This window comes from Mesoplodon mirus, assembly GCF_964341445.2.
Source record: "Mesoplodon mirus genome assembly, chromosome: 9".
NCBI lineage: Eukaryota > Metazoa > Chordata > Mammalia > Artiodactyla > Ziphiidae > Mesoplodon > Mesoplodon mirus.
The window spans coordinates 69,671,928-69,695,278 of NC_138985.1; the positions used below are offsets into that span (position 1 = coordinate 69,671,928).

Below are 23,351 nucleotides of genomic sequence, written 5' to 3' on the forward strand. Positions count from 1 at the left end.
CAGTCATATCCCAGCCTTAAGCAGCAGGGGCGGGGAGGGCTGAACTCAGCACAGAAGGCCTCACAGCTGGGAAGTTCTCAGGTGTCTGGATGGCCAGAGGGGCATCGTTTCTGCTCTCTCTTTCCTCCTCCTTCCCTCAGCCAGACCCTCAGTGATGGTCATGCCTGTCCCACTTTCCCTCCCTCCCAGCAGGGGACAGTTCTCACACACAGGGTAACTGCTGACCCTTGGGCTTCAGGGGTCAGGGTGTGGTTGGGTCTCACTGGGGACTGGGAATGCACACCTGAGTTCCTGGAGTCACAGCTTCTAATTCCTCAACCCAGGAGCCCATCTACCTGGGACCCTCCCTGAGGCTCCACCCCAGGACCAGGCCTGTCCTCAACAAATGTAATGTCCCCACTGCTTCAAGACCTTCAAGAACCATTCCTACCCCCTCCAGGAAGCCTTCCAGGAATGCTCTAGTGCCCACCAAACCCCTCTTTCCAATCCCTGATGGTTGATTTGTGTGAGCTTGGTCTTTAAGCAGCCTGGGGCTCTGTGAGGACAGGGCTCAGCCTTTCTCGTCACCCCTGGCTCCTGAGCACAAGCAGGTAGACCCAGTGGGAAGACCCCTGTGGCTGGAGACCACCTAGTTTATGTGTTTCCATTTTAACACAACTAGGGCTTCAGAATGTCTCTAGACTGGGGTTCTGGGAAGTGGAGACCCCCCAGTCCTCCCCATAGGGTTGGGTTAGGTGAGGCATCTCTTCCCCTGTCCTGGCAGATGTCTCAGTATTGATGGGCCTGCCATTCTCAGCAGGACATGGTGCAAGCCTGAGGTCAAGGAGCCGAGGCTGAGCCGGGCTGGGCTTAGTGATTCCGCAGGAGGAAAACGACCCTGTCCACGAGGCTGCGGGACCCTCCTTTGCAGCCACGAGGACCACAGGGACAGGCAAGGGAAGGTGCCTGAGTAGGGCAGATAGAATGAGGGATGGGAGGAGGGAGAGATAGAGGATTGGGGGAGGAGGGAGGGAGGGAGGGGGGATGGAGAGAGGGGGAGGGGGAGGGGGAGAGAGAGAGGGAGGAAGGGAGCTGGAGAGGGAAGTTGAAGGGAGGGAGGGAGGGAGAGAGGAAAAGAGAATCACATAGATAGAAAACAAGATAGCGACTGAGAAATACACAGAGACATACACACACAAAGAGACAGAGAGAAAATACACCCAGAGACAGAGATAGAACCACACATAGAAATAGAGATAGAGCCATGGAGACAAAGAGAGCAACACAGAGCAAGACACGCACACAGAGATGGGCACAGGAGTGGAACACAGGTGAGAGGTGGGAGGAAAATGGAATGCAGTGCCCACCTCCGGCCAGACCACTGCTGGGTTAATCCACTTCCCTTCTCCCTACCGACAGGGAGACTGAGGCCCAGGAAGGGAGTGGGACTTGCCCCAGGTTCTACTGTGTTTGGACATTATGATAGGTTTGGGTGGCCCAGAATTTGAACCTGATTCCCATATGGGCTTCGGGGAAACCTGGGAGAGGCAGAGAACACCTCCTGTCATAGGGCTGAAATGCCAGGCCCTCACCTTCTAGGCTCCCTTGTAGCCAGAGCTGCAGTGTGGGACCCAAAGCGCCACACTCACCCCACCTCAACAGATGCACTGGCCCCGAGGAAATCAGTGAGCTGGGAGCCCACAAAATGGAGATGGGCAGAGTTTCCTGGGGACCACTGCAGGAAGCTTAAGAACCCAAGGCAGTGATGACAGCAGAGCCATGGCCCATCTGGTGGCCAGGGCTCGTGGCGTTGTCAGGGCCCACCCAGGGAGAGTAGGGGTTCCCTCACTGGGCCAGCTCTGCCCTGAGTTCTTGGCTGGGGACCCCATTTCTGGTTCTGGTTCTCCGTTCCATCCAGTAATTCTGTAAGCTCCCCGATAGCCTTTCAACAAATTCCTTCTCTGTTTAACCCATGAGATTTGCTTTCTCAGAGGCAGCAGAGCCTTAGTTAGAATCCTTGTTCTAAGCTGTGTGACTTTGGGAAAGTCACTTAACTTCTCTGTGCCTCAGTTTCCCCATGTGTAATATGAGGATAATACTATGTCTCTGTTATTGGGTGTGTGTAAAGATTAATGAGTTAACACAGGTCAAATGACAGTACAGACACACAGAACCTGCACCAGGTGGGGGAAAACACTGGAGGGGACTCGGACACGTGGACACTTAACTGGGTTCTGCCATGGACGAGCACGTGTGGCCTTGAACAAGTCCTTTCCCTTCCCTTGGCCATTGCTGAAGCTGGAAACAGTCTCTGGGTAAGAATAACAAGGCTCTGACCAAGTCTCCCACACTTGCTACCTGTAGCTGTTAGCTAACCACTCAAGAACTCCTGAATACCTTGTCTCCAGACCAAAGCACTAGCCTGGGCTTCCTCATCCGGCCAATTGCGTTCTCCGTATCTTCACTCAGATGTCCCTCCAGCTCCTCAGACCACAAATCCTCTACTGTGCTCAGCATTTTCCTAGTGTGGTCCCTGAATCCTTCCTCTTCCCTGTCTCATGCCAGTCTTGTCAGTTACAAATGCATCCATGCCCTCTTCTGCTCTCGCAGCCTCCACTTGACCTGGGTCAGTTACAGTAGCCTCCTAACCCCTCCTTTTGCCACCAGAGACTCTGTGCCCCAAAGCCGAGCTCCCCTGCTCACAAGCTCCCCTAGGCTCCCTCCTGCACCAAAGGTGAAGCCCTCTGCAGTACCGTGCGTCATCTGACCAGCATCCATCCATCTGGTCTCATCTGCTTTCTCCTACTACCTGTGCTCCATAGAACACTGGCCAGTCCCGAGGCACAAAGCACGGTCCCCATCTCTTCCCCTAGACTTACTATACTTTCACCTACTAAAATCCCACCTGTCCTCAGAAGTCCAGCTCAGAGGCTAAACCCTCCCTGATCCTCCAGGGTGAAGGCATGAGTCTTTTCCTGTCCCTCTAAGCTCTTCTCGCAAACTGTCTCTCATGCATGCAGTGCTGCCCGGTGGTTAAGAGTGACGGCTGAGGGCTTCCCTGGTGGCGCAGTGGTTGAGAGTCCACCTGCCGATGCAGGGGACACGGGTTCGTGCCCTGGTCTGGGAGGGTCCCACATGCCGCGGAGCAGCTAGGCCCGTGGGCCATGGCCGCTGAGCCTGCGCGTCCGGAGCCTGTGCTCCGCAACGGGAGAGGCCACAACAGTGAGAGGCCTGCGTACCAAAAAAAAAAGAGTGACGGCTGAGGGAGCTGATTATAACCTTGAAAAACGTGACTTCATGTCTCTGAGCCTCAGTTTTCTCATCTGCAATATGGGCATAAGAGCAGTACATATCTCAGGGGGCCTTAGGGAGGTGGGGATGATGGGATTATGTATGCAAAGCTCTCTCAGTGGTAGCTGGCACCTGGACCATGATCCACACTTGGTAGCTTTGTGGCCGATTCTCTGTGCTCAGCTGAGTGGACGAAAGTACACGAGGACTGTTGCCTACGCTTCTGTCCCATGCAGGCAATGCCCGCCCTCTAAAACATGAGGCTTCAGCAGGGGTCTGGCTGTAGTAAAACAAAATTGGGCAGGAAGAGGAGCCGGGACTCTTCCTCCTCTTCCCCCAGGCTTCTCATAGGAGCTTTTCCCCTCCCCGTGTCCTTCTTTCTCCAGGAAAGATCCCACTGAAAAGGCAAACAGAGCAGGAGGAAGCGGTGGCTAGGAGGCAGGGGAGGAGAGAAATCAGTCACCCCATTGCCATTGCCATTAGCTACCTTGGCTCTTCCCACTTCAGCCGCCACGCTGGTTAATGGCAATGCTGCTTCTGCCCACATGCTTCTCCCATTCGCCAGCAGTCAGAGTGCAGGCAGCACTTTGGTGCAAATGAAGAAAATTGTTCATTAGCACCAGGGGCTAACTGGCACTACGTTTGCCAACCTCCGTGGCAACCTGACCTTTTTTTTCAGCTTCTCATTTGACGTGATGTGAGTGGTCTTGTACGTGCTGTGGCACCTCCTTTGGGAAGTCTTCTCGCCTCCCCTCCCCTCTTCCTCCTCATCCCATAGCCCCCTTGCACTCCCCAATCAGGGCATTTATCACTCTGTATCCCTTTAGTCTATTGCAGTTGTGAGTGGGGGCCTCAATGCCAGTGCAGTGGCTGGCACATAGGAGCTGTTTAATAAACTGTGCTCAGCTTGGCAATGGAGAAGAGATCCAGGCCCTGTCCTCAGGGGCCCAAGGCTGGTTGGGGAGAGAGGGGACAGCTCAGGCTGTAGGAACCAGAGCAGAGCTGCCTCAGGTCCACAGGCCTTGGGGTGGAGGGGCCGCATCATCTCACTTAGCGCTTGGTCTCTGGGCTCAGACTAAGTCAGGGCCCCGGATCTCCACTGCCCCACCCCACACGGCTCACAAGATCCTAAAAATACAGTTTTATCATCTCAGGACTGGGAAGGAGCATGGAAGCCACTCCTTCTGCTTGCACATCTCCTGGGTCAGGGACATCACCTCCTCCCAGGGAGGTTTGTTTTAATCATGGATAGGGAGTGTGGTCAGATGACGCAGAAATCTTCCTCAGCAGCCTCACTACCTCTCTCACTCCCTTCCATTAGAAGCACCACTGCCATTGGACTCCTCCAAGCACAGCTGTTCTCTGGGACACGAGAGCCCTCCGCTGGTGCAGACGGGAATGCCACTCAGCCTCAGATGCAGATGCTACGGTCTAGCCCTCTAACCATCTCTTGGGGTGAAGGCCTGAGTTTGGACAGGCATGTGTGTGTGCGCGCGTGCGAGTGAGGTGACAGGGGAGCTGTCCCACTATTCAGACACACATTCAGAGACAGGTTGCTATGATGTTTCCAGGATGAGGGGCTTCCGACAAACAGATGCCCTCCGCTCTTGCCCAGCGTCTCAGAAGGCTCTTTGCTGGTGGGGCGGGGCTGGAAATGTGAGTGGCTGTTCAGGGTGGGCTAGTGATGCTGCATTCCACAGCCTCACAAAACACTCCCACTTGGCTCCCATCAGACCTTCCACAGGGCACAGACTCAGGCACCCCCTCCCCTCCCAGAGCCCATCCGGAACAACCCCACCTGGATGCTGTGTGACTCCTGTAGCCTCTGCTGCCATCCTCCCCAGAGTGTCAAGCCAGCCGGTGATTGGCCAGGAGGAAGGAGAGCACAGGCTGTTCTCCCAGGGAGTGGGGGTGGGCGGTCCTGATTCAGACACCATGTGTTACCTGGGTAGCAGGAGTAATGCTGACCACCGCCCCGGACTCACAGCCCAGAGGGCCAGTCCGGGGACATTTGGGTAGGGAAGAGGCTACACCCCACACTCTGGCGCAGAAACGGCTACGCTTTGCATGCCCCCCAACACAAGCCTCACCCCATTTTTCCTGCCTCCTGCTCTCCTCCTCTCCCACAGTAGAGTCTGATCGTGGCACTCACCCTGGGGGTTGGGAACTTAGCCTATGCGCCCCACCCCTTCCCACCTCCCCGGGGAGATGGGGGGCGGACAATGGCTAAACAAAGAGACGCCCTAATGGAGAAACTTCAGGCACCAAGAGTATATAATGTGGGGGAGAGGTCTGTCCTCAAAAGGAAGGAAGTGTTTCCTTCTCCCCTTTCTGGGCTCTCAGCGCACTGGAGCACGGGAATCGTGGGCAAATCACTGCCTTACTGAGGTCTAAAGCTAACGGTGAGGTAGGGGCAGAGGGAGCGCCCACAGCATTATGTCTTTAACGCCGGTCGTAGGACGGTGCCACCACCCTCAGGTCTTCTACGCTAGGTCCGGAGCCCTCGCTACCCCCCCTAAACCGCCCTCCTGGGAGGCGGGTGCTGAACCCGCGGCGGAGGGTCCGGGGGACACTCACGGGTGGTGTTGTACTTGACGCCGTTGAAGTACTCGGGGCACTGCCTCTCCACCAGAGCTCCGGCCGCGCTCCGGGGCCAGCACGTCCCTATCTGGTCCAAGGTCGTGTTGCAGTAGGAGTAGGGACCTGGCGACGGGAGAGAGCAGAGCGGAGCTCAGAGGGGTTGCTGGGGGCGCGGGGCGCCGCAGGACGTAGGGCGCGAGGCGCTCGGAGCGCGGGGCCCTGGGCGCACCCAGAGACCCAGGGAAGGAGTCCGCGCCGACCCGGTCCGCTCGCCTCCCGCCTACCCTCGGGGTCCAGGGGCAGCCCCCAGCCGTCCAAGAGCAGCTCTTCTGCCAGCTCCAGGCTGCAGTTGGCCTCCAGCAGGCTGTGGAGCAGTGCCGCGTCCATCGCGCCCCGGAGCCGCGCGCCGAGAGGGAGTGTGAGGGCGCGTCCGGCGTGGCTGCCAGGGGCTGGGTTAGAGAGTGAGCGGCCGAGAGAGCGCAGGGTCCTAGCCCTGCTCGTCCAGCCCGACCTTCCGGACAGCCTCCGGACGCTGCGCCGGATCGCCCGGAGCTGCCAAGTCGGGACCTTGGCGGAGAGGAGCTGCAAAGCGCACGGAGCTGCCGGTGCACCCGCTAGGTCGCGGCCAATGGCGGCACCAGGGGGCGGGGCCAGGCGGCTCCTCTCGCCCTGGCCCAGGCTCCCGCCCCCGGCCCACCAGCCCTGCCCTGGGTCCGCCTTCTCAGGCCCCGGCAAGGTCCGGGGGAGGGTGGCGGGAATGGAGAGTGTGGGCCTGGTGGGCAGAATGACCCGTCCGAGGATCGAGGCCCAGGGGTTGCATGGCGCAGCAAAGCGCGGCCGCCCGCCCGCCCGAGGAGCCAGAATCGGGTGGCTCGCCGCCTGACTTTCTCCTCCTTGAGCGAGGACACTGGAGGGGGCGACAGGGGGAGTGGCGAGTCCACGTGCAGATGTGTGCGCTCTAGAAAAGTCCCCTTAGCCTCTGGGAAGGAAGTGGATTGGAGGGGCTTCGAGGGAAGCAAGGGAGCCACTGAAGAGTCTAGTGAGATCAAATGGCCTGAATGGGTGCAGACCCGGACCAAGCTGTGGGGGCCGGGATAGAGAGGGACTTCGGGGAGTGCCAGCCCTGGTGAGGAGGAACTGGAGAGAGGAGTAGGTGGGTGGCTTCCAACAGGAGCCAGGAGGCAGGGGTAATGCCAGGGCTCCCGCTTGGGTGACTGGGGGCGGGGTTGGTGTTGTCATTTAATGACATGGAAAAGTCCAGGGGAGAATCTGGCTGAAATTATCTGGAGGATTTCAAACACCCGGGTCTTACTGCCCTGGGTTTCAGAGGGAATAAAGTGAGAAGTGAGACCCTCTCTTCCTCTTGGTTTGGGCAGGGCTGCCTGAAACTGGTTCCACACCAATATGTGTGTGTGTGTGTGTGTGTGTGTGTGTGAGAGAGAGAGAGAGAGAGAGAGAGAGAGAGATCAGACCCCATAGCAAGTGTGGAGGAGCTAAAAACCTTTATTTGGAATTTGCCTAGGCCCCTCAGGACTGCCTGCTCCATAATTCCCTGTGGTTCCACTCTGAGTGCCTAGGCCAGGCCCACTGCTCATGCCTGCTGCGTGGGGGGATCTGGGCTCAAGAGACAGGGCCTGGGGTGTTGTTCACCCCAACTCAGTCTCTACTCTCTCTGCCTCTGTCTCTATTCTCTACGCATTTTACCCCAATTCTCACCCTCTCTTCTGGGGCAGTTTCTCCATCAGTGAAATGTTCTTAGAGGCCCCTCCCAGCCCTGACAATGTCTGGTTCTGAGTTATGAGATGCAAAGGCAGATGTACAAAGGAAGATGTACATGTGTGTGAACGTGTGTGTGAGTGTATGTGTTTCTATCTTCAGAGGGCAGGGAGAGCTGGGACCCAGTCCCAGCTGGGCTGGAAGCCCCAGGGGAGCTAGACCTATCCCTTCTTGCCATCCTCCACTGGGAACAAAGCTGCCAGAGAAGGCTGAGAGCACCCTGAGGCAGCATTATGCCCTGAGCAGGGAGAGGAGAAGAGGCAGGCTGGGCTGCCTTTGTGGGCTCCAACCTCACCAGCCTCCATATGAATGCAGCTGTCACTGCCCAGGCAGGGTCAGGGAGCACTGAGACCAGGGCTGAGCACAGTAATCTCTCCAGGGCCAGCTGATTGGCAGGCACAAGGTGCAGACCAGCCAGCCGGGTCTGTCTTCTGCCTTTTGAATGGACAGAGCTCTTGGCTCAGCTCGGGCAGCTGCAGAGGCAGAGGTCCCTTAGTGTCCCTAATAACCAGTGCCAGGAGCAGGTGAGGATCAGTTGAGTCCCAACTTCAACCCTAGGCAGAGTCCTGTTGCCAGTCCCAGGCTGAGATTCGGCCCTGGTCCCAGACTGAGCCCTGCCCCACAGGGTCACACATAGGCTACAGTGTGGCTGGCAGGATCAGCCCATTTCTTCATTGGGAATTAGTCTCATTCATGCACAAAGGAGGGCTCTCCACACACTGATCCCAGCCCAGGGGGAAAAGGAGAGATCAAGCTAAGTTATTAGCCTGTTCATCACCAGAGCCACAGCACAGGAAAAGCAGCTATCTCATGGGGTGGTGAGTGCCCCGTGACCATAAGCCAAGGATTTAATCGTCTCACACGAAGAATGGAAGGTTGGGGCTTCCCTGGTGGCGCAGTGGTTGAGAGTCCGCCTGCCGATGCAGGGGACACGGGTTCGTGCCCCGGTCCGGGAGGACCCCACATGCCGCGGAGTGGCTGGGCCCGTGAGCCATGGCCACTCCGCTGAGCCTGTGCGTCTGGAGACTGTGCTCCGCAACGGGAGAGGCCACAACAGTGAGAGGCCTGCGTACCGCAAAAAAAAAAAAAAAAAAGAATGGAAGGTTGGCCTGGGTGACCTGGACTGCTCTTAACTGGGACAGCACATGTGATATAGGTTCCTCTGGGAAGTGACCATTTCAGGGGCAGAGGCAAAGTTCATTCTGCATCTTGACGGGACAGTCAAGGCCTGAGCACAGGTCCACAGACCTGAGGTCCCCTGGTTTCCAGGATGCAGGGCCATTTCGTCATGGAGTTTATTATCATAGGTATGACTGTCTGTTATTCTAGATGTGAGAGAGGAAAATGAAAAAAGGAGCGGCTCTGGAACAAATTGATTTTACAGCTCAGTTTAGTGTCTGCATATAGGTAAACGAGGAAGATATTGTAAAGAGCGAAAACTTTCCTCACTTACATTAAAGTCAACTACAATTAATAAAGTCTGGCACGTTTTGCTAGCCAAGGAAGCAGAGGTGGGTGGGAGGCCCCTGGGATGGAGGTGAGCTCCCAGGCCAGGCATTGGGGCAGCTGTATTTGGGACAGTCTGTGTGCCCCCAGTCTGGTGGGACAGGTTGCACATAAGTTCAGGGAAGTGTGACAGGTGCTGGGGAAGATACCTGGGTGTCATGAGCAGAGTGGGGGTGGGTCAGGTGCCTCTGGCGCACCTCTGGTGTCAGCTGCAATGGCAGTGGATGGTCCTCCAGTGCACAGCCTAACACCGGATAGGCGTGCACAGCACAATGGAAAAACACACGTTGTCTCGCACAGTCGCGTGTCTGCACAGCACACACACGTTCTCTCACTCATCCCACCACCCATCAAACATCAGCTGGAAAAGAGGATTTGACGGGACAGAGTCTGCCTTTGCATGTCTGATGGGGCTGTGCTGTGTCAGGCTGAAGAGACAGGGAGTATGCAGGGCTGGGACGGGTTGTGGGGTTCACTGCAGTTACAGTGGGACTGCTGAGGACACGGAGGCTTGGGAGAGGCCAGAAGGTGCCCCTCTCTTGCCCTGCAGCACTGGGGACAGTGCCCCCGGCCAGGCCAGATACTCCTTCCCCCTCCTACCCCACTCCACGTTGGCACAGGGGAGATGGCCTGGTGTCTTCAGGTTGAGCCTTGGGATCAGGCTTCAGGCCCCTGGCAACCGTCCAACCCTACACTGTCGTTTACAGATGGCCAAAGGGAGGCCCAGAGGAGGAAAAGGAACTTCCTCTCCACCGGCTCCCAGGCCATCCTCATCTCCACAGCAGATTGGGCTCCTTGTCTCCCTCACTGGGGGAGGAAGTGATTTCTCTAAGATCGTGTGACTTCTCACAAGAGCGGCTCCCCATTGCCCTCGGGACAGAGCCCAGCTCTTTAGCTGCAAATAATATTCTTCATGATTATCTATTCCCCATCCTCTTGCCCTTCTCAACTTGAGACGCACTTTGGAACAACTCGCCATTCCCTGGGGACCTTCCCTACCTCTGTACCTTCGCGTGTGCCGTTCCCTCTGCCAGGAATGCCCTTACCGCTGTGCTCCAGTTAGCCTAGCCGACTCCCATTCACCCTTCTAATGTTCAGCTTAGCCCTCACCTCCTTTGTCTTGTCTGGGTGGGTGGCCCTTCTCCGTGCCTCCGTCTGCTGGGTGCTGGTCGATGTCACAGCAAGGTTGTTGGTTTTTCTACTGTGACTCCCAGAGGGCAGGGCTGGTCATGTTCACTAAGCAGTCCCCAGCACCCATCAGAATGCTCCAGGCCTGTGCTCAGTGAGTCACCACTGAAAGAACAAATGCCCTGGCAGCAGCCCCGTCTCCCAGACCAAGGTTCTCTTCCCATTTGACCAGCCCTGGTGTGTGTGTGTGTGTGTGTGTATTGGATTAGGGAGTTATTTCAAGGAATCCTTGATTCCATCTGGATCCTTATATTGCCTGTGGACTGAAAAAATAATATGCCTTACAACTTACAGTATATGCTCTATTAGATTCCTCTGCGATGAACAAAACAGAAATAATCCACTTAAAGCCTGCCTCAAGTCTCTTGTGATTATGCGTTTTTCCTTTATTTGGACCTCAGGGGCATGCATTTTAATTGATCAGAGTCTTTGAATCATGACCTCTTGTCATCATTAGCCCATATATGGCCCAACTTTATTCTATTTTAGTCTTTTCTTTTTTGGAAGTTTGTACGTAGTAGCACATATAAGGAATCTATTGCCCAATCCAAAACTAGATCATTACCAATCACTTACAAATTTATCTATATACCCCTCCCTCAGAGGGAACATTCTTTTGAATGTTGTGTTTATCATTCCTTTGCTCTTAGTTTTTTCAGTTTTATCGAATGAATATATGTCTAAACAATAGGTTGTTTGCTTCTACTTGTTTCTGAACTTTGTTAGTCAATATGCATTTTCTCAATCAGTGGACACCTAAAAGGAGATCCCTACCACGTGGGGACCTGAGAAACTATTCCTGAAGTCCGAGGGCATCCTAACAGCCTGCATGTCCCACCGCAGGGGCATGGTTAATGAAGGATGATGCATCCCCACGGTGGCTGCTAGGCAGCACCACAGCAACGTGGTGGATGAATAATTAATGACACAGGGAAATGTTCACTCTGAATTACAACAGGAATAAGCAGGTTACAAAACTGTAGACACAGGATCATTCCAGTTTTGTGGAAAAAAGAAAAAACATGAGGCTCTATGGTTTGATAAACTTCTGGTGGATGTAAACATTATAAAAAATTCCTGGGTTGTGGGATAATGAGTACTTATTGTCTTCTTTGTTTTTTGTTTTTTTTTTTGCGGTACGCGGGCCTCTCACTGTTGTGGCCTCTCCCGTTGCGGAGCACAGGCTCCGGACGCGCAGGCTCAGCGGCCATGGCTCACGGGCCCAGCCGCTCCGCGGCATGTGGGATCCTCCCGGACTGGGGCACGAACCCGTGTCCCCTGCATTGGCAGGTGGACGCTCAACCACTGTGCCACCAGGAAAGCCCTGGAAAAAATATTTTTAAAATCCAAAGAAGGGCTCCCCTGGTGGCACAGTGGTTGAGAGTCCACCTGCCAATGCAGGGGACACGGGTTCGTGCCCCAGTCCGGGAGGATCCCACATGCCGCGGAGCGGCTGGGCCCGTGAGCCATGGCCGCTGAGCCTGCGCGTCCGGAGCCTGTGCTCCGCAACGGGAGAGGCCACAACAGTGAGAGGCCCGCGTACCGCAAAAAAATATATATATATATATTTTTTTTTCCAAATTAAATATATGTAATATGTATTCCACTTATAAACAGATGGATGATATTACAAGTCAAGCAGGGCAGAGCTCGTGTTTGGAGAGGCTGGGACTCTCTCCACTAGGCTCAGAGGTGGGGAGGATGCGTATCACCTGCCAGGAGTCACGGGGAAGGCGAGGGTCCATGCCACACACTGAGCAAAGAGGGAGGGCAGGGAGAAGGTGGTGGATTTGCTATAAACAGGTGTTGCCTCTGAGAGCAAAGAGCTCTGGCGAGGGGAGGGTGGGAGCTCTCCTGAAATGGGGGGCCTCCATTTTTTGCCCGATGGCTGCTTGACACGCTGGTGTAGCCATGGTCTCTCTTTCAACCTTCACAGTAAGCCTCTGAGGTCTACTTTGACCAATTTTTAACAGATGAGGAAACTGAGGCTCAGATGTTACAGGCTGAATAGTGTCCCCCAAATCCATATGTTGAAGCCCCAATCCTTAATACATCAGAATTTGACTGTATTTGGAGATAGGTTCTTTAAAGAGGTCATTGCTTTAAAATGAGGTCATTAGGGTGGGCCCTAATCCAATGTGACGAGGGTCCTTGTAAAAAAAGGAGAATAGGACACAGACGCATGCAGAGGGAAGCCCATGTGAAGACACAGGGAGAAGACGGCCATCTACCAGCCAAGGAGAGAAGCCTCAGAAGGAACCAACTCTGTTGACACCTTGGTCTGGGACTTCTAAGGTCCAGAATCATGAGAAAATAAATTTCTGTTGTTTAAGCTACCCAGTCTGTGGTATTTTACAGCAGCTCAAGCAAATTAATACAGATGGGTTGGCTGACTCATCCAGGGTCACAAAGTTGTTAGGTGGAAGAGCTAGGATCCAGACTTGGGTCTGTCTAACCCTAACGCCTGAGCTCTCGGCCACTCCACTGTTAAGGAGGGCAGACAACAAGGTTTTCCTCTTTATGCGTGACTCCGGCTGCGTTTGATGCTGGGTCCCAGTTCTGACCAGCACCCTTGTCTCCTTGTGTTCCGGCAGTAGCTCCAGATCCCAAGGGCACCCACAGCCCTCCTCCTTCCTTGCTGCTTGTGTGGATGCAGCCCTGAGAAGGCCAGGACACTGGGCGGGGCCTTGGGGACATCTTTCCAGAGCCCGTTGAGGCCCGGGGCTCTTCTGAGTTAGCTCTGCAGTGGCTAATCCTGACTCTGAATCAGCCGCCAGTAAACTCTAAGGGGTCAGAACTCAGGGTCCCAGCTGCTACTTCACAGGTTCTTACCAGGAGGTAACACCTGTAGCCACGGCAACGGGAGAACGTGTTTTACACTTTCTGCCGGTCTTGCCGGAGTTTGAGAGCAGCGAGGTGCCCCCTCCTCGGGCACCTGAATGCCAGGCCAGCCAGCTTCCTTGGGTGTAGACGCAGGGAGCCGGGAGCTGGAGAATGACACGTTAAAAGAACCAAGTTCTTCATCATCGGTGAAGGACCTGAGCCCCAGTGGGGAAGGGGCTGCCCAAGGACAGACACACGGCCCGGGCCTGGAAGCCAGTCACCTTTCACCACCTGCTGAGCTGGGGCTGGCCCGGGAGAGCCCACTTCTCCCGCAGGCCCTGGGCCCACCCCCAGCTTCCGGGGTCTGCCGCCGGTGGTGGCAGGGGGCTGGCATACCTGAGAAGTTGGTGAGGGTCATGATTGCGTGGCAGTACTGTTCCAGTAGCATCCACACGGGCTGGTCTCTGGGTGCCTGGCTGGGCCCGGCCGCCTAGAGGACAGGAGAAATGAGGGTCAGGCCCTGGCTAGACAGTGACAGCACATGTCTGCCTGTCCCCCACCCCACCCCGCCTCGTCCTGTCACTCATCCCTTACCCCTCTACTGTACAGAGGAGAAAACAGAGGAGGGAAATGCCCAAGGCCACACAGCAGAACAGCAGCCTGGCCAGACCTGGAACCCTGAAAAGGCCTTAGAAGTGGTCTAGTGCATCTTGGCTCCCAAGGGAAGACTAATGCTCTCTCCATCCCTTGGCCCCCAAAGGTCTCTTCTTCCAGATGGGATGTGCCCTGTGTCCTTCTGTCAGCAAAGCTGGGGTGGGGGTGTCCGCCAGCCCTTCGTTTCCCCAGCAAACATTTGTACTGTGTCTACTGTGTGTCAGGCCCTGGCTGGGGGACACGGTGTCCTCAGGGTAGTCCCAGGCCAGGTAGGGATCCCCTAGACTTGGAAGGTGCAGAAAAGAGGGGAGAACAGTAGATGATTTGACTTTGTTTCCCTGTCATACAGGTAAACAGGCAGTTACAAATGTTAACACATGGGACTCCTAACTTGGACTTGGGAAGACAGGGGAGGCTTCCTGGAAGAGGTGGCACTTTGGAGGCAACCAGATGGGTGAGTAGGGGAAAAGGAAGGAACCACTGTGCCAATGTGAGCACTTGCCAGGAAAACAATGTGATTGTTGCAACAACGGCAATTCCATCCAAAAGACAGAAACCATCTAGGATCCCATCTCCTGAAAAAATCATGAGGGAGTGCTGGATGTAGAGGGACAAAGTAGATGTGGTTATCTCTGCCCTTCAGGGGACCATCTTCTGGAGGGAAAGATGGATGGGTAATCAACTTGTTACAGTGTCTACAATTTGCTGAGAAGGAATAAGGTAGCATCACAGAGGGGGTCATGCTGATGTGGGCTTTGAAGGTTGAGTAGGAGTTTGCCCAGCTGACAAGGGTGGGGCCAGGAAAGGCATCCTAGATAGAAAGCAAAACACGTTCAAAGGCAGAGAGGCTGGGAAGTGCATGGTGCGAAACTGAACAAAAGCAATGCCCTCTAAAATTCTAACCCTTGTCTCCCACTCTTTCCAAGACCACCACTTCTCTTACCTTGTGGCCAGTGCGTGCGCACACGTGCACTTGCACATGTGTATGCAAGATGACTTTTTTTTCTTTTTTAATTTATTTGGTTGCACCAGATCTTAGTTGCGACAGGCAGGCTTATTTAGTGGCAGCACGCATGTGGGATCTAGTTCCCTGACCAGGGATCGAACCCCCGCCTCCTGCATTGGGAGCACAGAGTCTTAACCACTGCGCCAACAGGGAAGTCCCGCAAGACGACTTTTGCACGTCCCCCCAACACCGATATTCCTGATCCTGGGATTCTGGAAGGCACTGCCCCACTAGTGGGCAGCCCCTCCCCTTTCTCCTGCCTGTCAGATATTTCCACCCTGGCAGCTGGGTCAATGTTTGCCCCAGGATGTCCCCAGGACCAGAGCCCAACAGCCCTCAAACATCACGTTCCCCACGTCGGGCTCAGTCCATTTCCTGTGCTGGGGCTGGAGGCTGCACGCTCAGCCTCACCACGCCAGCCTGGAGCTCCTAATTAATGACCCCGTTCGGTCAGGTGGGAGAGCCGAGGACGGCACAGCCACCACTTACAGGCACTCACTGCACCTGGGTTCTGCCAACTGTCTCCACAGGGCTGGAGGCAGGAGGAAGCGCTGGGAAGCAGAGCTGTGTGTGTGCAAGGCATATGTGTGCGGGGTGTGTATATGTCTGTGTGGGGTGTGTGGTTGTGTGTGAGAGTAGTATGTGTACAGTGCGTGTAGTGTGTGCGCGTCTGGCTGCTGTGAGGGGCTTCCTGAGCCATCAGCCGGGAGCTCTGGCCGCTTGGGCTGCAGGACAGACACTGGGGGCCATGGCCTTGCTCTTCACATATCCCAGGGCTGCTACCTGCCCACCTCACCCTTGGCAGAGAGCCACCTGCCACGGGTGAGGTGGGCTGGGGAGGGGACACTCTGGGTCCTGGGAGTGTTCTGATGCCCCACCCTCAGCTGGGTCAGGGGAGAGTGTGGGCCCTAAGCCCAACCCATCCCCCGTTCCCATCCCCCTTCTCTTCGTTTGAGAAGCAGCTAGTATGCTCTCTCTGGGGGCAGGGGGAGGGCTGAGTTCCTAGTGAACCACCAGCCTCTGGAAGTCACGGTAGAGGCAATGCTCAATGCAGAGGCATGTGGTGTTGATGGTGGACTCTGACCAACCAGATTCTGCATCTTAGATGCAAGCTCCTTTTCTCAAAGCCCCCAGTGGCCACACTGTGGCCCCATCACTCAGGCATCTCATGTTCAACTTTGGGAGGGTCTGAACACTTGGCTCTGAGCTCATGGACAGGGGCGGCCAGGCATCCTGTGCCAGGACTCAGGCACTGAGTGGGGCTGTCCTTGTATCAGTCGCTGTCATCTGAGGCTGTGGCTGAGTCTTCTTGCTGAGCAAAGCAGGGGGCACTGGCTGCCGTGCTCAGTATTGATGTGTGCTGTTCAAGCCTGGGCAAAATGGGCGAGCCCATCAGAAGTGGTTGTGAAATAATTCCCAAGTCTGGGCTCCATCTCCAACTCCTTCTCCACTGGTTGAATAAGCTGGCAAAGCCAAAGATGTTCATTCTCTTCAAGGGGGCTGGTTGGGTGGATTTGACTCAGTTCAAACCTGCAACATACCCTGGAGGTGCCCATTTTGGACAGAGCCGCTGCTGCTAACGGTGGTGGGTGGGTGGGGGAGGGGCGGGCAGGGAGGAGGAAGGAGAGACCGGTGCCCTCAGAAAGCCCACAGTGGGCCAGGGAAAGCAGAGACACAGGCCCGGGTGATGAGCTCTCAGAGGCAGCAGACTGCAGACATGCCCGTGTTCAGGGCTCTGGGGATGTTGCTTCTCAGCTCTGTGGCCTTGGCCAAGTTACTTAACTTTTTTGAGCCTTGGCCTCCTCCTTTAAAATGGGGATAATACAAACCCCATGGGGCTCTGGTGTGCATTAAACAAATTACTGACTGTCAAGAGCTGCTACATAGAAGACACGTGTTACATGGTGGCTCTTGTCAAGGACTTTAGGAGGAGTACAGTTAGGGAGCTCAGTAATGGGGGGTTCAGACCTCATTTGGGGGAGTCCCACAGCCCAGTTCAAGCCCTTCTCCTCTAGAAAAGCCTCTTAGAAACCCCATGCAGCCAGCATGGCTCCCCCTCTCAGCCCTCACCAGCCCTCCCGTGTACAGTGGCCCCTGAAGACACACCTGCACCTCCCTCACCGGGCTCACTGCTCAGCAGTGCTCAGTGGATGCTGGGTGAGAAAACTGCGCATGGAAGCTGAGTCCAGGAGGATGGAAGGACTTGGTCCAAGGTAGGATGAAGGGTAAGAAGAGCAGAAAGAAATTCCGGGGCAGGAGCTGAGCGAGCAAAGGCTCAGAGGCAGGGAAGCACAGGGCCTGCTCAGGAAGCAGCAAGCCTCTGGTTTGGGGATGCTATTAAGAGGACAGAGGGTGGGAAAGAGGCTTCTTGGATGTGAAGTCAGCATTTACTATGTGCTAGACACGGCTCTAAATGCTTCAGGGCAGCCCATTTAATCCTCACAACAGCCTCTGAGGTGGCTGTGAATGACCCCATTTTACAGGTCAGGAAACTGAGGCCCAGAGAAGCGAAGTCACCTCCCAAGGCCACATAGCGGGAAGGGGCTAAGGCAGGACTGTTCAGACAGTCTGGTAGGTCCCAAGTTGGTCAGATACACACTGAAGAGCTGGTCCCGTGTGAGGGGGTGAAAGTCTGTGGTCCGCAGATGCTGGGAGGACCCCAGCTCCAAAAAAGGGTGAGTCAGAAGCAGATCTCACCAGTGGAGTGGGGGCCTGGGGGCAGAGAGCTAGGTCATGGGAGGAGGGGAGGGAGACCCAGCCAGTCTGGCAGGGCCTTGCTCAAGGGAGACAAGAAGTCTGGCTTCTAGAACTGACTCTGAGCCACCTGAAGACCCCATTGTCTCTCTTTTGTGGGGGACACCTTGGACTTCTGTACTGATCAGCTCTTGGCTGTCACAGGGGCAGAGAGCTGCCCCCCCAACCCCGCCTCAGCCCCGCCCCTTGAGGCTACAGGCTGCTGGAGCTCAGGGCCCATATCTGTCTGCTTCACATCTGGGTCCCCAGTTCCCAGTCCAGAGCCTGGCATGTAGCAGGTTCTCAATAAATGTTTGTTTGGATGAGACCATGGCCCCCTCGGCCAGGGAGAGCTGCACCCCTACCCCCAATTCTGGGAACTCAGTTCTGGGCTTTTCCTGCTTGTCAGGTAGCCTTCTTTCTGAATTCTCCCTTTGAGGACACCCCGGGTCCAGCCTCTGTGTGCCTGGAGTTGGAAGCCCTCCCTTATACAGGGCAAGGGAGAGGCCCTGGCAGGGGGAGCCAAGACAAGAGAGCCAGCTGTTCTTCCTCCACCTTGGGCCCTGTCCAGGCAGAACCTGGGGCCCAGGCACCAGGCGGGCCTCAAAGGTGCCACCTCCCTGGAGCCGGGGGTCTGGCCCAGCCTTGTGCTCCCTCCTGGCTTGGCGACAAAGCTTCCTCTAAATTTAGCTGCTGGTCTAAGCCTGGGAGAGTTGGGACCACAGGTCCTGCAGCCAGGCTGCCAGTACTGGACAGGAACGGGGTGAGCTCCCTCCCTGCCTTCTCCCTCTCTGCCCAAGGTCAGAGAGGACTCCTCTGGAGTGTGTGTGTGTGTGTGGGTTCCTCCCCAGTGTTTTCTTTCATTCACTGGTCTCACTGAGCCTGAGCGAGGAACAGAGGAAGGAGAAACTCAGGCCCTACCCGGGGGAAGGAGGAAGAGATGGGGACACTGAAGACGGGGTATGGGGAGGAGGGAAGGAGGGGCAGAAGAGAGGGAGGAAAGGGGGAAGGATGGGGCGTGAGGAGGCAGAGTCTGCGCCCTGAGCAGACACAGCCCAGACAGTACTGGAGCTGCGGTGGGCTGAGGCAGAGGGTGAGGGACTGGCAGTCAGATGAAGGAAGTAGGTAATTGTTTTCTGGAGTATCCGAGCAGGCTTCCTGGAAGGGGAGATCTTTTAGCTGCTCAGTTCTAACTTATTAGCTGCCGGGACCTTGAGTGAGGGCCCCAAGAGCCCGCAGCAGCTTTCCATAGGGCTCTCCCTATCCTGACTGTTCCAGCAGTTCCCTCTTTCTAAGATGTCCCACTATCCCATCTAGTCTGAATCCAGCCACCAACTTGCCTGGAGAAACTTCCAGGTCTTTCCTCGGCATGCGTTCTCTCTCATCTCGGAAAGCCGGTGGCTCCCTCTAGCCTCTGTCCCTCTTCTCTGACCTCGGCCAAGCCCTGGGTCCTGCATACAGATGTCTGAGGGAGCAAGGCGGGAGGGAAGGCAGGAGCTGGCCTGCGAGAGGTCCTACAACAGGTCACTAGGCCTAAAATCTCCTTAATGATCAACTCATCTAATATCCAGTTTGCCTAAAAGTCACCTCTTTCTGATTTGTTTTGGCATCTGAGTGTCTTACACTTTCGTGAAGGGAAGGGAATATGGAGTCAGGCTGCCTGGTTTGAATCCTGGCCCTGCTACTACCAGATGAGTGACCTTGGGCACATGACCTTGCCTTAGCTTCTTCATCTGTCAAATGGGGATATTGATGGTCTTATGCCTTAGGGTGGTTGTGAAGCTGAAAACAGGTAATGTGTGTCAGAGCTCAGAACAGTACCAAGCATGTGGTAAGTCCTGTGTAGATACTAAACAGAATTTAAAAAAAAAAAGCTTATTGGATAATATATCCCTCCCTCTGGCAGATTTGAAATGATATCTTAAAAAATTAGAATTTTGGGGCTTCCCTGGTGGCGCAGTGGTTGAGAGTCCGCCTGCCGATGCAGGGGACATGGGTTCGTGCCCCGGTCTGGGAAGATCCCACATGCCACGGAGCGGCTGGGCCCGTGAGCCATGGCCACGGGGCCTGTGCGTCCGGAGCCTGTGCTCTACAATGGTAGAGGCCACATCAGTGAGAGGCCCGCGTACCGCAAAGAAAAAAAAAAAATTAGAATTTTGAGTAAAGTGACTTATGACTGACTGAGGAATCCTAAAAATGATTAAAATTAGATAAAGTAGAAAATGATAGCTAAAGGAATACAGAATAGTCCCATAATTCATAAAGTGCTGCAAATCTGAGACTTACTAGGAATACGAAATTAAATAGGCAGACAGACAAACTGTTTTTTTAAAAAAATACTAAAACAGCAACAAAATGGCAAAAACAGAGAGACTAAATTAGCTGATTAGGTTAGAAAACTCTCAGAGAGTAGTTGAATTTGGGGGAAGAGTTATTAGATGAATTAGCTTCTGGTAAATGGCCCTTGAGTCCCCTGCCCTCAACCCTCTACAGACCCCGGGTGTGTGTGCAGGGCCCTGGCCTTGGTTTTGGGGAGAGCTGTGTAGGTTAGGGGGGTGTCCAGGCTTCTGGAATTTGGGCCTTCCGTCTTTGTTGAGCCTTCTCAGGACAGACAGCCCCACCAGAAGCAAGAACCTGGGGCAAGAGACCACAGAAGTGCTGTTCTAAGGCCCTGGGGGGAGCATCTTGTTGCTCAAAGGTCCGAGGGGTTGGACCCAGACAAGACTTCTTGGGGTCTTCACAGAGGGGGAGGCAAGGTTAGAATCAAGGGGTTTGGAATCCAGCAGCCATATTTCTTAGCCTTACTCAACCTGCATTTCCGTCTGTAAATAACTATCCCAACCTTCCCAGTGTTTTAGTAAAGGGCTTAGCATGGCACCCGGTGCCCAAGAAGCCTGCATGATTTCAGCACTGCTTCCCAACGTAGCTTCTCAAAGGCCTCGGAGGGCAACTGGTAGCACCAGGGTCAAGGCTTGGCTCCTGCAGGCTCTTGCAGTGCGGGCTGACCCAGTGTGTCCTCCCGACTCAGCCACCAGCTGGAATTTTCACAACTGCATTTTAGATCAGGCCCCTCCCCAGCTTAGCTAGCCCTGAACTCCCTGTGCCCTTGGGATAGAAATCAGATCCCACCAGGACCCACCATGCCCCCTGGAGCCTCACACCATCTCTTCTCAGGGTTAGGACTCTAGAGCCTTCCTCCCAGCTTGCTCTTCCCTCAGCCTCCCTCTAGGACCAGCCCATCTCCGTCCCTGCCATCCTGCCCACCTCCCGCCAGACTTCCTCCCAATCCTGGCAGAGGCTCTTATACCTGCACACACTTGTTCTCAGTTCCCATGACCAGAGTTTGTAAATACACACTTAATTCTTAGCCGTTGTTTTCTTCGGCCAGCGGCTTCTTTAGGCTATCAACTTCATAGGGCAGGGGCCACGGGCTGGTGTTTTCACCCTTATGTCTTTACCATGCATGATCTTCCTTAAATACTGGCTGAATCAAGTATTATTGAATAAATGAGAGGGCGGGAGGCCAGACCCTCCTGGATCACCTTCCTTCCCCACCACCCGCTCCACGTCACTTACTCTCTTTTCATAGAGAGCAGAAATCTCAGAATAGTTGGACGAGGACCCAGAAATAAATCCCATTACCCATTACCACGAAGACCCAAAGCAAGGGAGCCTGCGCTTTGGGGCTAGAGAGACCACGGTCCTCTCTAGCTGGTTACGTGCTGAGTAACTTTGGGTGAGCCTCTAGTCTTGGGCCATATGGGGAGCTAGGGGCAGGGCCTGGGCTGACTCTAAGGGGAGAGCAGACTGTTGCCTCTGAGGTCGCCAGTTCTGATGTCCCCGGAACCCAGGGTACCCTCCCAAAGACCCCTCAACCTGGCCGGGCTCTGGGGCAGCAACCAGAAACCCTCTCCATCCCACCAGCTTGGGCGGTTGGCATCATGGCCCCCAGAGGGGGACGGCTGAGGGGCCACCCTGGCCCTAACACCAACTGTCTTGAAGGCAACTATCCCCGGAACAAGTGCCAGGGGGCAGAAAGAGCTCAGAGCCCAGGACATCGGGAGTAGGAGGTGGGCAGGAGCGGGTGGTAGTGAACCCACTCCACAGCCTCCACCCATCCCTGCAATGTCGTTAAAAGGACCTGGCAGGTCTAGGGGCCATCTGCCCATCGGGGCACTGACCACACCTCAGCATGGTGCCCTCTCGTCCACCTGACCAGATCCCCTGGGAGGGCAGGACCCCTAGTGCCTTCATCTCTGCTTACTCTGTGCCAGGCATGGTGCTCAGAGCTTTACCCGTACTATCTCAACTATTCCTCATGACAACCCTATTCAGTAAGCACCAAAATCATCCTCATTTTACCCAGGAGGAAACTGAGGCTGGGGAAATTTGAGTAGCCTGTCCAAGGTCACACACTAAGCAGCAAAGCAGGGATTTGATCAGGTCTGTCTGCAAAGCCACTTTGCCACAGACAGTGGATGCTCACTACCCATCTGTTGAATGAGTGTTGAATGAAGGAGTCCTCTGTATACATACGGGGATGGGGCCAGGCCTCCTGACCTCCAGCCTGGCTCTGTCCCTTGCACTGCATGGCCTCTGAAACCTTTTAGTGTCATGGCTCTTCATGAAAAGTGTGGCCTAGGACAGGTCACCCTTCCTCTCCGAGCCTCAGTTTCCCCACCTGTAAAATGGGGAGAGGGTAAGAGGTAGATTCCTCTGACATCTGTTTCTGGAAATCACCCCCTCCTAGCCTCACCCCCACTTCTTCAGCTCTTCCTGTACAGCTCCTCTCCATCCCATCACCCTCGGCTCCTACTTGCAGACCCTGACTCTGGCCAGTGGGCACACCCACAGCTTTGAGAAACCCCTGGCAAGGCTGGTTCCCCCAAGTGCCCCCTCTGCCCCATTGCTCATTTGATACTGAGGGCTGCCTGGTTTCAGGCACTGAGACAAGTGTGGGGACCGGGCTGTAGGAGACGGGGGACAGCTTTCTGGGGGTCCCTTGTGGGGAAGGGCCAGAACTGGGATGGGGTGAGGAAGGGACTTGAGGCTCCTGCAGGGGAGACGCAGCGGGATCTATGGGGGAGGTGACAGAGTGGACAGGGGACAGGAAATTTCTGGACCCGAGGAAGGGCATGTCCTAGACACTAGGGCGTCCCCCAGAATGTTCTGCTCCTCCACAAAGGCTTCCAGGTCCCATCCTAGCTGGTGTGAAGAGTTTCATCTCCCCTCCACTTGCCCCCTCATCCAGGCAGGACATCTCCATCCCATCACCGGACACAGGGATCCCCAACCCCATCCCGGCTACCATGCCCTAAGACCTCCTCCATCCAACTCCTAACAGGGCTAAGTGAAACCGAGCCCAGTAACTGAGCAGTGAGACCCCCTACCGCCTCGCAGTCAGGAGAGCACGTAGCTCCAGCTCCCGGCGCCCCGACCCTGCGAACGGATCCCCCCGCCCCGCGCCTCCCCGTCCCACGCCTCCCCGCCCGCCACCACTCCCCGCACTTACTCTGAGCAGAGGCGGCAGGAGGCAGAGCAGGCAGAGCAGCGTGTGCGGGGCGTGGAGAAGGCGCGGGGGCCCCGCGGGACCCCCCATGCCCTCAGCGGCTGCGGACCCGATCACACCTCAGAGCACAGCGGTCCCGCCCTCCCCCGCCCCAGGCTAGAGCTGTGCGGGCCCCTCCCTCCCCAACGCGCCAGGCGGCCAAGGTATGGCCCTGGGCACGGGAAGGGGGGGTATTCTCCCCGCTCCACGCTCCTCAGTGACACCGCCCCACGGCCCGCCCCCTCCAGGTTATTTATAGCGGTGCTG

General features: G+C 55.6%; 1 protein-coding gene across 5 annotated transcripts in view; it reads right to left on the minus strand.

The window, feature by feature from the left end:
• Positions 1–23,135, minus strand: part of CRHR2 (corticotropin releasing hormone receptor 2) — a gene marked incomplete at both ends in the record, with an annotated part of 44,679 nt that extends 21,544 nt beyond the window's left edge. For 3 of the 5 annotated variants that reach the window (XM_082633162.1, XM_082633161.1, XM_082633160.1), the window contains 2 exons: positions 5,848–5,973; positions 6,135–6,237. In XM_082633162.1, the coding sequence (XP_082489288.1) occupies positions 5,848–5,973; positions 6,135–6,237 (229 nt within the window). Of the gene's footprint in view, positions 1–5,847; positions 5,974–6,134; positions 6,238–13,539; positions 13,634–23,048 lie in introns of those variants that run through there. The other 2 variants (XM_082633159.1, XM_082633158.1) reach the window with 2 other exon arrangements.
• Positions 23,136–23,351: the final 216 nt, after the last annotated feature.